Consider the following 13179-nt stretch of genomic DNA (forward strand, 5'->3'; position numbering starts at 1 on the left):
ACCCGTTTTTGGACTTCCGGTACTTCTGGTAGGCCTGTTTTTCGCCCTCCCCAGGCTCCAGAGGCTTTCCTCCAGAGGCTGGGAACGCACCCATTTCTGGACTTCCAGTAGGCCCGTTTTTCACCCTCCCAGTGCCTCCGCGCAGCCCCTGCACTTACCATTTTGGATACCATCTGGCATCCAAAACAGCTGCATGGAGAGTCAGGGGTGGGGTCAGCTAGTCTTTGCAACAACCGGTTTGGCAAACCGGATTAAAATTAACATCTGGTTTGTCCGAACCGGCTGAATCCCATCCCTGACAATAACTCAGTGAGATGGGCTGGGCTGAAAGAGAAGTCACCCACCTGACTTTCATGCCTAAGGCAGGACTAGAACTCCCAGTCTCCTGGTTTCTTAACCACTACACCAAACTTAAGCCAGGTTTTGGCAGGTTTATCTCTACACCCCACCTTCCATGGCCTGTCTTCACATGATTAGCCATAACCCAAACTTATCTGCAATCTTCCTCCCCCCCCCCTTTTTTGGGGGGGGGGAGTGGGGCTTATGCTAATCCATAAACTAGAATTCTCTAATTAAACAGAAAGATATCCCCTGTTCAGACTTGGCTGGATTGGTTCCCCCCCCCACACACACACCTCTTTCTTTCCTTTGCAGCTGTGAATTTGTTTTCATTTTAGCTGATTCTTACCTTTGATGTGCAGCGAGTCAGTTGCAAAATTAACCTCCCAAAGAACTCAGAGGAACAAAAATGTTGTTTGTTTAGCAATTGACAGCATTCTAAATAAAGAATGCAACTGTGGCTGACATGAAAGTGAGTTATTGCTCGGCTATGCGAGAGCGAGCGCTTGGAATGCCTCATGAGTAGGCATGCCTACCGTCTCAGATCGTTATGTAATATTAAATGAATTTATACTCTTAATATTGCCTGGGAATGACTGCGATGAGAAACCTCGGGCAACTACAGCAGAAGGCAGCAGCAGTTCAAGAGCTCCGGTTGTGCAACACACCAAATTCCCTAACCTCGGTTCACAAACCATATACGGCAGTGTGCCTATAACATGACGAGCCGAAAGCAAGCCATAAACTGGCGTAATGTGGCCTCGTTTGCAAAAAATAACAAAGATAAGTGGCTGGGTTCCCACATCATCTTGGACCCCTCCATTAAACCACCAGGATTTACACAGTGACGATCATTTTAGCTCTCGTGCAAATGCAGCCAATTATTTGCTTGTCAGGGAAAGACTAGGGAGAGCTGTGATAGTTGGTTACAAGGAGAGAGGTGGAACCAAAATTTATAATTATTTAGTAGAATTTGACAGAGCTGAAGACATAGTAAAAGGAGCTATGATAGGCTGGGCTAGGAATATTGGACATAATATCGAACTAGACGATTGGGAAATAATTTCGAACAAAAATTATAAATTAACCAGATCGGCAAAATATAAAGAAAATCAATATAAAATGTTTTACCGTTGGTACTTGGCACCCTCTAGATTGGCAAAAATATATCCAAATTTAAACCCCAATTGTTGGACATGTGGACAAAAGCAAGGTACCTTCTTTCACATGTGGTGGCTATGCTCCGAAACAAAAAAATATTGGATGAAAATACATAGTTGCATACAGGAAGTAACAGGCTTCCAGATAGAATATACACTAGAATTGTTTCTTCTAGGAATAATGAAAAAGAAATATGAAAAAAAAAACAACATATATTATTCTACATATGACAACGGCGGCAAGATTGGCGTTTGCGCAATGTTGGAGAAGTTCAAACATACCCTCCGAAGATTTAATAATTAGAAAGATATTAGATTGCGCTGAGATGGATAAAATGACATTGGAACTGAAAAGGACAGATGGATTCGGATTTTTACGTAATATGGGAGAAATGGTATAATTGGATTGAAGGTAGAAAAAAAGGGAAATAACATAGTAGATTTTGTAAAATTATAAAGAGTATAGGAGAACATTAGTGTGATGATATGTAAATGGTCACAGTCATGCACAAGAGTCGAATAAGAATTGTTTAATTGTTAAAACCCAATTTTTTAAAAAAGGAGAGAGGTGGCACTAATAAAGGAGAATATTTGTAGTCCGGTGTTGAAATGAGGGATCCTGGGTGCTCTCTGGAGCTTGGTGGTTTTCTTGCAAGGCATTTTGTTACCCAAACTGGATGACGCCGTCAGAGCACTGATGATTTCACTCTAGTTTGAGTAATGGAGCGTCTGCCAGGAAACCACCGAGCTCAGAGGACCCCTCAGAGGTGCTAGCAGTTCTCCGTGGCAATTGGGCAAGACGAGGATTGGTGGCTTGAGATTTTGAGAAAGGAGATTCAAATACGAGTCTTGAAATAGGTGGCAACAAGGCCCGATCTACAGGGCTTCCTTTCCCTAAGGACACCCCCTAAATACTGCTACCTGATGGGGAGCTAGCTAGCCTCTTCCGTAGCGGCCCCCGGAAGGCCCTGCCCCCTGAAACCCAGCAGGCCTCCACCCGGCTAGCCTTCCATAGAACTCTGAAGATCGGAAGGTTGGCTTGGCGCCAGGTCTTTGTTGTTTTTAATGTGTCTAGTTTTATAGTTTTGATACGGCTTTTCTGCTCTTTTAACTTTTGATTGACAGCTGCCCAGAGCTGGTTATAAGAGGGAGGAAAGGAAAAAGAAACCGAGTGGCAATATTCTGTATATTATTCTATACCCTGTCATAGTATTTCTCAGGTATGGTAACTTTTAAGACGCGTGGACTTCAGCTCCCAGAATCCCCCCCACCCCCCAGCCACTTCTTAAAGCTGCCGAAATTGAGACGCACTGGCCTATCTCAGTAAATACAGTTCTAGCCTTCCTGTGGAGTTGGTTTCTCGATCTGGTCTACCTTACAGGGGTGACCGATGACGATTCCAAGAAATTTCCTAATAGAAAAAAAAATGGTTAGGGGATTAAACCCTAAATCTGCCTAGAGCAGGAAGGAACTCTTCCCTGCTAGAGTTTTGAAATACTAGTAGGTGTTTAAATAGGGCTGGAGATTTCATCAAGGAAGGATTCTTGCACTGAGCAGGGAATCGGTTAAGATGATCTCTCTAGTCCCTTCTGACTCTTGCATTCACTAATTTTATAATGGTTTGATTCTAAGTAGTGCAGCTGCAGTTTTCAGTACTTTGGAGAGCTCTTCTCCCCTTTTTTTAGCATTTTTAAAAATCGGTGGAGTTAACAAGCGAAATCCTTATTAGGCGTGATTATCTTGGTTAGCTTTTATCTCGCAGCTTCATTGAAAACGGATCCCCTGACTCTTTCCTTGTTGCTTAGATCATGTCTCCAATGCGAGGAATATGAATTTGATTCAACTCCGGGAGATATTGGAGAACAGCAACATAGCCTGGCGGGCTATGGGTCGCGAAGAGTCGGACATGACTTAGCCCCTAAACCACAAAAACAGCTCTTTTCGTGTAACGCTGGAAGGAATTTCTTGAGTTTTTGCTTCAGAACATCTTGTCCAGGCAGAAATTAGTAACCCAAAATTCACTTCGGCTTAATCAGCCTTACTTTAGCAGACTGCCACGGGAAAAAACAGGCTTATATGTTGTGTTCTTCCATGAATTGCCCTTCGTAAGCACAAAAAGGTGTGAACTCCATAAAATACACAATCCCATTCTGCTTCCCTCCGATCAGGACATGAGGTTTAATGGGCCCAGTGTTCAATTTGCGTTTGTTAAGTTACCTAGCCAGTGTAGGTTTATATCCCATCTTCGGTTTTCGCCTAATTTTGTTCTTTTGTTTGCAATTCATTAGAATGTCTGTAAGTTTGCCGCTTATGAGATCTCAGTAAGTAGAACACTGTTGTTTAGCATTTGTACTGCCGCACCTTTGCTTGGAATACAGTGAACATGTGCTGACCGTGGCTTGCGACATAGGCAGGCATGCATGGATCATGTCAGAGCATGAAGTTGCCTCCTGAATAAAAGATTCCGTAGACCAAGTGGCCAACTCATGGAATGAAGGACGGCTTCTCTGAAAGGCTGACGCACCCATCTTTTGGGAACAGCTAGATTCAATGAGGATCCTTTATGCATGCATGAAATGTGAGAGGCTTCTCTCTTGGTTGTCCAAATCAGGTTGCTCTCAAAAGTTATGCGCTTGAACTGAGTTTGATCCTAATAAGTCTTGGATAAGTTCACTCAGTTCCAAGGGCTCAGATTTGACGTTGAACTTCACCACAGTCTGTCTTCTCCCATTTGGTTTAATTTTGATTTTTTTTTTTTTTAATTCCCTTGCTCGTGTATTTCCCCCAAAGTGACTCTTCCCAGCCACAGTGCGCAGCCAGTTCAGAAGCTTCTAATATCTGTAGGAGATTGTTTATTTAATTACAGGCAATCAGCATTCCTAGAGATTATACTCTGTGAAATGCCAGGGGTAAGCTTGACTAGTTGTGCATGCGCATTCATAACCAGGTAATTGGTAATGTATGGACCAATCTGACTTTTGGAGGAAGCGACCTTACAAAGAGCACTGAAAAGTGGTTAGGAATAGCGAGTCAAAGAAATTAAAGCGGTAAAATAAGACAAAGAAGGAAATGGGACAATCTAATTTGCACCACTATCATTAACTATTTTTTTCCGTAGCTTTTTGCCAAATCTTCCTGACTTCTGCCATACCCATCACACTTTTTTGTTCATTAATCTCACCTCTCAATTTTGGAAGACCTCGTCAGCCTCATCCAGGGGTGACTTTGGGGAGGGGTCCTTGATGCTCTCTGAGCTTAGTTGCTTTCTTGCAGACGCTTTGTTACCTAAACCAGGGGTCTCCAACCTCAGAATTCCTCAGCCAGCCATGGGAGACGAAGTCCACAAGTCTTAAAAGTTACCAAGTTTGGAGATTCCTGATTTAAATCAACCTTTCACCCTTGCTACTTTTTTTTTTTGAGGGGAGGGTAATCTTTTGGGGCCACCTTGAGATCTGAAACCCAGAAACCCCTTTGTAGAAAAGTACATTTAAATGCACAAAACAGTAAGTGAAAAAAAAGTTACAATTTTTCTCCCCATCCAATGTATGGCCCTCCAATTTAGAGGAGCTATTCCTAGGATCCTTCTAATTGCTGGGCAGAGAAGCAATCTTCACACTGATATTAAACGGCCTTCCTAAGCAAACCACCTCCTTGTTCTCCAGTCACAGCATCTACCCCTGCAGCCTATTATTTTCAATTTTCTCCCAATCATGGTTTCCATTTTGCCAATTTTTCTTGGTCACGGACAATTAATAGCATCCATTTCAATTCCGCTCTTTGACACGTTCCTGTCATTCCCATATACATTTCTAAAATCCCTCCCTCCCCTGCTCACTTTTATCCCGGCATACTTTTTTTTTATTGTTCTTTCTCCTGGAAGTTGTTTCTTTTCCCATTCCCTATTTCCAAAGTGTTTACCTTCCCCCCCCCCCCAAAAAAACAGTCAATTCGTTGTTTTATTAAACATTGCATTTTGCTAACAAAATTCCAGCAAATGTTATTGGAGGCTGGCACTAATTATTGACCTGCATGGTATGTTTTGCTTTGTGGTGATTTTCAGCATGGAGATTGCTGGGGGGAATGGGATATAATGCTTGACAGAAAGGCAGAATCCTTAGGAGCATGACATGCCTTTCCTAGGGTGTAAATACGCCATTTTTACGGAGAGTAATGAAGTACATAAAGAAAATTATTCAGAAGGAAGGAAAGCGGAACAGATGGAGAGAAGGAGCAGAGGAAGTGACAACTGAGGGGGCTGTAAGTGTCAAAAAGGAAACAAAGAGCCAGTAGGAAGAAGAAGGCAAGAGAAAACTAGAATATTTAGTTTAGTGAAACATACGAGGCCTTTGACTTCTAGATATAATTCACTTTTAAAGCCCTTCGTGGCTCTCGGTGGGACAGCCTTCCCAAGACATCCAATTGGTCCATAAATTCTAACACAGGTAATCCTCCACTTATAATCGTTTGCTTAGCAATGGTTCAAAGTTACAACAGCCTTGAAAAAGGCAATTCGTGACCATTTTTCAAAGTTACGACGTTTGCAGCCTCTCCGTGGTCAAGTGATCAAAATTTGGCCACTTGGCAGCCGGCTCTCTTTCTCTCTCTCCCTCCTTTCCAAAAATTGGTAATTCCTTCAACCTTGGTGGTCAGAATTTCTGTGACTTCTCTATTCGATTACAGGTAGCCTTTTAATGGTTTGAAGTTATGACAGCTTCAGGAGAAAAAATGACCAGCTCGAAGTTATGACCATTGCACTACACACACACACACACACACACACACACACACACACACACACACACACATGCCATGTGATAAGGAATTCGGTCGCTTGGCAACCTTGACCGTCCCCAGCTGGCTTTCAACAAGCAACCTGATTTACTTAGCAACTATGCAGTTCATTTAGCAGCCGTGGTGATTCACTTAACGACTGTGGGTAAACATGGTTGTAAAATGGAGTTTGGTCACATGGCTGCAGCACTTAGTAACTGAAATTTGGATCCCAATTGTGGTCGTAAGTTGAGGACTATCTATAATTGGGCCCATTTTGGTTTTTGAATGCTTTTGATTCCCAGGCCATGTGCGACGGCATTGTGTTGTTTGGTTTTTAATTTGATGGGGTATATTTAATAAGGTTACATTTAAGTTCTACCTAATTTATCTACTTTAGCCCATGTTATGGGTGTGGAGAATTTGCCTCCCACTCAGAATCCGTTAATTGGTGCTCCTCCTGAAGCTCCTCCTAGTTGTCAGCGTAACGAAGGCACCGTGACCTGTGTGAGCCTGGACACTCTTTTTAAGTCTTTGGGGAAGTCAAGCCAGACTTGAACGTGGGGAAGTTTTGCAAGCCACCTTCCTAATTTCTAAAACACTTGAGTCTCTTCCTCATGCGTAGTTAGGCTTCGTTAGAGTTCTCAGAGTAATTTTGAAAGTTAGTGAAGCAAGAGCTGTTTAAGGAAGACAGTTGTTGGTTGCGAAGGCACCTTCGACCCTTCTTGGATGAGAATGAAATCTTTTCAAGGGGGAAAAAAAAAAAAACCCAGAGAAAGTCCAGTTGCCTTTTGGAAAAGCACTTTTGGGACACCCGTGACCTGAATGATTGAGAATCTCCACAGACATTTGTGCGTCAACTGTCCTCATTCCTTACGGCCAAATTTCAGAGACACGAACTAAAATGTTGGCGAGTTTTACAGTAGAGTTGAACGCAACACCATTTCCTCAAGGTGGAATTTTAGATCGAAATGAGAAATGCGTCTACGTGCCATATTATGTCATCGCTTTGCTTCATGACTTAACGTAGGATACTCGTATATAAAGGGAGGGAAATGCTACCAGTAATTGACAGCATGAGTAATGTTTCATTCCAGGGCTCCAGCTGTCTGCTAAATCCTTGTGAGAAAATGGGTGTTAGCCTTTCGGAGTAAAACTATGTCACCTTTTCCGTCACAGGTTCCATTGCAGCTCGTAGAAAGCGTGGAATGTCGGGATATTTTCCAGCTTCACTTGACTTGCAAAGATTGCAAAGTGATCAGGTGTGTACGGTCCCTGCACAACACAGTCCGTATTTCATGTTAGTTAATGGCAAGTGAGGCCTCCCCTCCCTAAAATGAATACAACTGCCTTTTTTTAATCATTACAAATTACCCCTTAACAGCACTTTTGTGGTACCAGCAAAATACTGGCAGAATCATCTCAAAAGTTTTAATTCAGCAGTGGATGGCATTGGGATGTCAGAAATAATGGCTCATTTATGTATTTGTTAAATTTATCTGCTGCCTGCCTGGGGAATTCTGGGAGAATTCTGGGAGTTGGAGTCCACAAGTCTTCAAAGTTGCCAAGTTTGGAGACCTCTGACCTGTCAGGAAATCAGTGTGCAGGTCATAATGAACAGCACATGATTATTTATAAAATAAGCTCTTCCTGAAGGTTAAGCCTTCTGGTCTGCTCTGACCCTTAGCCTCTCATTTCATCCGTCAGCTGCATCATATTTGTGAAGGGCTTTTGCATGGGTTTTTATTGTTATTTTTTTTGGCAGGTGCCAGTTCTCCACTTTTGAGCAGTGTCAAGAGTGGCTGAAGCGGCTGAACAACGCCATCCGCCCCCCCTCAAAGATAGAGGACGTTTTCTCTTTTGCTTACCATGCCTGGTGCATGGAGGTCTACGCCAGTGAAAAGGAGCAACATGGCGATTTGTGCCGCCCAGGTACGATGGGTCTTTGGCTTGCACAGCAACAGGCTAGGACTAGGACAGGTTTTTTGTTTTTACAACCACCGTTACCTGGTACACTACAGGCAGTCCTCCAGTTACAACCATCCCTTTAGCAACCATTCAAAGTTACATCCACGCTAAAAAAATGTGAATTATGACTGGTCTCAGGTTTACAACCATTGCAGTCTCCCAACAGCCACATGATCGAAATGGTCATGTGATCACCATTTGCTCCTGGCTGGGGAATTCTGGGAGTTGGAGTCTGCCGGTCTTAAATAGCAATAGCACTTAAGACTTATATACGGCTTCATAGTGTTTTACAGTCCTCTTTAAGTGGTTTACAGAGTCAGCCTCTTGCCCCCAACAATCTGGGTCCTCATTTTACAGAAAGATGGAAGGCTGAGTCAACCTTGAGCCAGTCAGGATCGAACAGCCAAAGTGCTGGCAATCAGCAGTCGGCAGAATTAGCCTGAAGTACTGCATTCTAACCATTGTGCCACCGTGGAGAACAGAATGGAATTGGAATTGGATTAGAATTGAGAATAGGGTGGGAAAGGACAGACTGTAGAACAGACTAGCAATAGCCCCCTCTAAGCGGTTCACAGAGGCAGCCTATTGCCCCCAACAATCTGGGTCCTCATAAACCGCTGTGCCACCACGGCTCCTAAAGCCCAACTTGCCAAGATTGGACACCCCTGGTATGAAGGAATGTTTGAAGCACCACATTGGAGTTGATGACTCTTTGAGGAGCGGCTTGTGCACGAGATGAGGGTCCTGACCTTGTGGAGCGTCAGCCGCAAGTTAGCCTTTGCATTGTGCTTCCTACATGGCGCTATCCCGTGCCAGGGATTGTTCGGCTTCTCTTCAGTGGAGCAAATAAGACATTTGCAGCAGGGATATCCAATTTCATCAATTTTAAGACCTGTGGACTTCAACTCTCAGATTTCAGCTTCCAGAATTCTGGGAGTTGGAAGTCCATCAGTCTTAAAGTTGTCAAGGTTGGACATCTCTGTTTTATGGAGCATTGTGTTTGCTGTTAGGCAGGATTAATGAGCTTTTCAAAGTTCTGAATAGACTCAGGAGTGAAGATGAGTTCAGGAATGCTCTGCTATTGTTCAATCATTAGGGAATCTTTCGCTCTACAAACACCCGCGTGGTTTCTGTTTGCTTCTCGCTGTTCTTGCAATATCTAGGAGAGCACGTGACGTCGAGATTCAAAAACGAAGTGGAACGGATGGGTTTTGACATGAACAATGCCTGGCGGATCTCCAACATCAACGAGAAGTACAAGTAAGCCCTTTAGATGATCACGGAGGCTTTACCCTTCAGAAAACCATCTGCTCTCGTCAAAAGCCCAACATTTCTGGGCATTTCAGCTGTACATGGCCCTGGCTGGGATCGCATGCCAATATCGCTAATTATTTGAAGCAACTTGACATTTTGGGAACAGCTTTTAATGCCTCCGAAGGCAGATCGAAGGAACCTGGCGTTCCACTGTCAGTGTTCTGACAAGCTTTTATGAGCTAATCAGTGAAAAGATGGACGCAACTATCGCTCTCTGGTCTCAAAAAGCTGGACTTTTGACACCAGCTACCATCATATGAGTCCGCTTTTGGCTTTTAAACTGTCCTGTGGTTTGTTTTGTTTTGTTTCAATTCATATGAGAGCCTAACAGTGAGTTATGGCTTAGCCAGTTCTATTCAATAAACTCTAGATAAAAAACTTATTGTACCCCAGCGAAAAACCGTTATGATCGCTGCTTTTCCCCAAATGGAAGCTGCCTGCTGAGATTGAGGAAGTGAGGCTGTGAAGACTGTGGGATAGGAAAGAAAAATTTTGTGTTTTTTTTAAATGATCATCTATTTATTGAGAAAGAGAAACAGCCGGTTTGGTCTAGTGATTAAGGCACCAGGCTAGAAACCAGGAGACGGTGAGTTCTAGTCTCACCTTAGACATGAAAGATAGCTGGGTGACCTTGGGCCAATCATCAGGAGACTGTGAGTTCTAGTTCTGCATGAAAGCCAACTGGGTGACTTTGGGCCAGTCAGAGTCAATCCTACCCACCTCACAGGGGTGGTTATTGTGGGGAAAATAGGAGAAGGTAGATAGGTTGGATATGTTTGCTGCCTTGAGTTTATTTATAAAAATAATAAAGGTGGGAAATAAAAAAAAATTAAATCAGTTTTACAAACTTTGAACCTGCAGTGCTGCCTTCTGATGCAGGGCAGCAAGTTGGATGTCGTGGGTCATTTCCCTAGATGCCTCTTCCCAAGGCCGTTATGTTTACCCCTTTTGCTTCTTAATTTTTAGTGGGGCAAATTCAGCATTTTTTTTTTTTAAAAAAGCACTTGCTAGGTGAACCAGTGAGGGTCACGCCATGCCCTCTCTTTTACAGCTGTATGCGCATGTTGTGTTTTTAGATTTGAAACGGATCGCTGTGACTTAAAGCCTAACTGGAATAAAACTTCATTCTCATCCGGGGGGGAGGGGGAAAAAAGCAAAAACTGAATCAGTCCTCCATCTCCTACAAAGTTCTAAGCTGAATAGTGAAGGATGTGAACAAGCCTCTCTTGTTTTAGCCCAAAAAAACCAAAACGGAGGGGGGAAAGGTGCTTGGTTTTACTGTGTATCTGCATTTTCCTTGCTGCTTGCTCTTCTCGTGTGCCACAGCGTGGAAAGAGAGGCAGGATGTGCCTGCTCACACGTGGCTCGTCTCTTCCCTTCCACGCAGGCTCTGCAGTAGCTACCCTCAAGAACTCATCGTGCCTGTCTGGATAACGGACAAAGAGCTGGAAAGCGTGGCCAATTTCCGATCTTGGAAACGCATCCCTGTGGTGGTTTACAGGTCAGGCCTTCCCGGAGGCGTCTTTCTGGCATCTTTAGGGGATCGATTTTTGCGGGTCGGTTTGCTGAATCCCAGGGCCGGATCTCGGAGAGACTTCTGGGAGATGCCTTTTGCTGTCAGAGTGAACATCCTTTGAGGATAGAAGGGAGAGGATTGATACAGGTAGTCCTCGGGTTAACAACCTTTTGTTTAGTGACTGTTCGAAGTTACAACGGCATTGAAAAAAATGAACGACGGTCCGTTGTGCTTACAACCGTTGCAGCTTTCCTTGGACACGGGATCAAAATTTGGCTGCTTGGCAACTGTTCAGATTTATGACGGCTGCAGTGTCCAAAAGTCACTGTACATTAGCGTACATTTAAAGTGACAATAAAATTTCTATTCTATTCTATTCTATTCTATTCTATTCTATTCTATTCTATTCTATTCTATTCCTATTCCTATTCCTATTCCTATTCCTATTCCATTCTATTCTGCTTCCTCCTCCTCTTCCTTGTATTCTATTCTGTTCTATTCATCTGATCCCCTTTTGCGACCTCCTGACAAGCAAAGTCATTGAAGAAGCCAGATTCACTTAACAACCACAGTAATTAATTTAATAACCGTGTCAAGAAAGGTTCTAAAATGGGGCAAAATTGACTTAAAAACTGTCTTTCTCAGTAATGGGAATTTTGGCCTCAATGGTGGGTTGTATGTCGAGGACTATCTGTATTCCTATAAAGACGAAAAGAAAAAGCTTTCAAACAGGCTATTATCCTGTTAAAAATAAGGATAGTTTTATAATAAAAGCAGCAATGTGACACACAGCAAAAGTAAGAAGAGAAGCTTTTCCCCTTTCCAAATACGTTGACATTTTTCAGGCTGTTGAGCTTCTGATTCCTCCTCCAAATTCAGGCTCAGAGAGGCAGGACTAAATGCCGTTTCGTTTTGTAGAAATGGATGATTATCCTCTGCAGATTATTACCTAGAGCAGAAGTCCGCAAGGGATCATTATAATGTTTCTCAGGTCTCATTTGCCCAGGAGGGGACTGACTTCGGACCTTCACAGGTTATGTAAACTCTAGATGAGTCCCTCGGTTGTTCTCTCGTTTTTTGAACAAAAGGCAGATCCAAACTGCTGACGTTGCTACTCAGCATTAACCCAGCTACTGTCGGCTGACCTCGGAGTTCTAGATAGCTCTGGGTTATTTCGCCCTCCTCTGCAAAAGCTGATTCAGTCTTTAGTTTTTGTTTTTCTTTCTCTTCGCATATTTTTAAATGTTTTACGGGTCTGCTGTTCATTGGTAGTTTTTTTTTTTTCAAAAAACAAGCAAACTCAGATCCTCCGAAGTATTCAGATATATTTAGACAACCACTTCGCATCCTTCGCCAGTGTCCACAGAACTTGTCATGCATTTTATCACAATGGTGGCCAATATTGAGAGTTGTTCCACAGGCCATCATGTTAAACAGACAAGCTAAACTGCCTTTGGAATTCTTCAGAGAGCTTCCTAAGGCTCTTAAGTCAGTGGTCCCCAACTTTTTGGCTTTTCCTTCGGCGAGGGAGCGGAGGGTGGATGGTTCCTCATGAAAAGTGGCCAAGTGAGTGCAGAGCTCAATTTGCACGAGCCGCACATATGCTCACCTGCTGCTTGCACAAATGGAGCTGCACACACTCACTGTCCCGCCACTTCTGCAGCCCAGTTCCGAATAGGCCATGGCCTGGAGGTTGGGGGCCCCTGTTCTAAGTGCTTGTTTGTTTGATCTCTGTGGCAATTACAATAAAGTTACAATAATCTTGTCTGTGCAATGATAATAAAATAAAATAAAGTAAAGTTAGTTCCTGTTATGTGCACGTATGACCTGCAGTTAATTCCTGTTACAATGGTGCTGGATTGGTTTTTGTTTCCATGCAGGCACCAGAACAACGGGGCGGTCATTTCTCGTTGTGGGCAGCCTGAGGTCAGCTGGTGGGGCTGGAGAAATGCTGACGATGAACATCTTGTCCAGTCGGTGGCCAAAGCCTGCGCCTCCGATTCCAAGTCGAGCAGCGGTAAACTGGTGAATGGGAACTGCTCGCGAGAGTTCTCCAATGGGGGAGACTTCTCCGACGCAGAGTTTGGTAAGCTTGACTTGGTAACCTTGCTT

The 13179-nt window shown here is 43.5% G+C and overlaps 1 protein-coding gene across 21 annotated transcripts in view; it reads left to right on the top strand.

Annotated features, from left to right (window-relative positions):
- Window positions 1-13179, top strand: part of MTMR3 (myotubularin related protein 3) — a 64488-nt gene that overhangs the window by 37470 nt on the left and 13839 nt on the right. For 12 of the 21 annotated variants that reach the window (XM_034426125.3, XM_087880475.1, XM_087880479.1 and 9 more), the window contains 5 exons: window positions 7449-7531; window positions 8035-8201; window positions 9401-9497; window positions 10939-11052; window positions 12948-13153. In XM_034426125.3, coding sequence (XP_034282016.3) covers window positions 7449-7531; window positions 8035-8201; window positions 9401-9497; window positions 10939-11052; window positions 12948-13153 — 667 coding nt within the window. Of the gene's footprint in view, window positions 1-3787; window positions 3821-7448; window positions 7532-8034; window positions 8202-9400; window positions 9498-10938; window positions 11053-12947; window positions 13154-13179 lie in introns of all 21 variants that reach the window. The other 9 variants (XM_087880470.1, XM_087880469.1, XM_087880472.1 and 6 more) reach the window with 1 other exon arrangement.

This window comes from Pantherophis guttatus, chromosome 17 (assembly GCF_059756535.1).
Source record: "Pantherophis guttatus breed Tessera chromosome 17, ASM5975653v1, whole genome shotgun sequence".
Lineage (NCBI taxonomy): Eukaryota > Metazoa > Chordata > Lepidosauria > Squamata > Colubridae > Pantherophis > Pantherophis guttatus.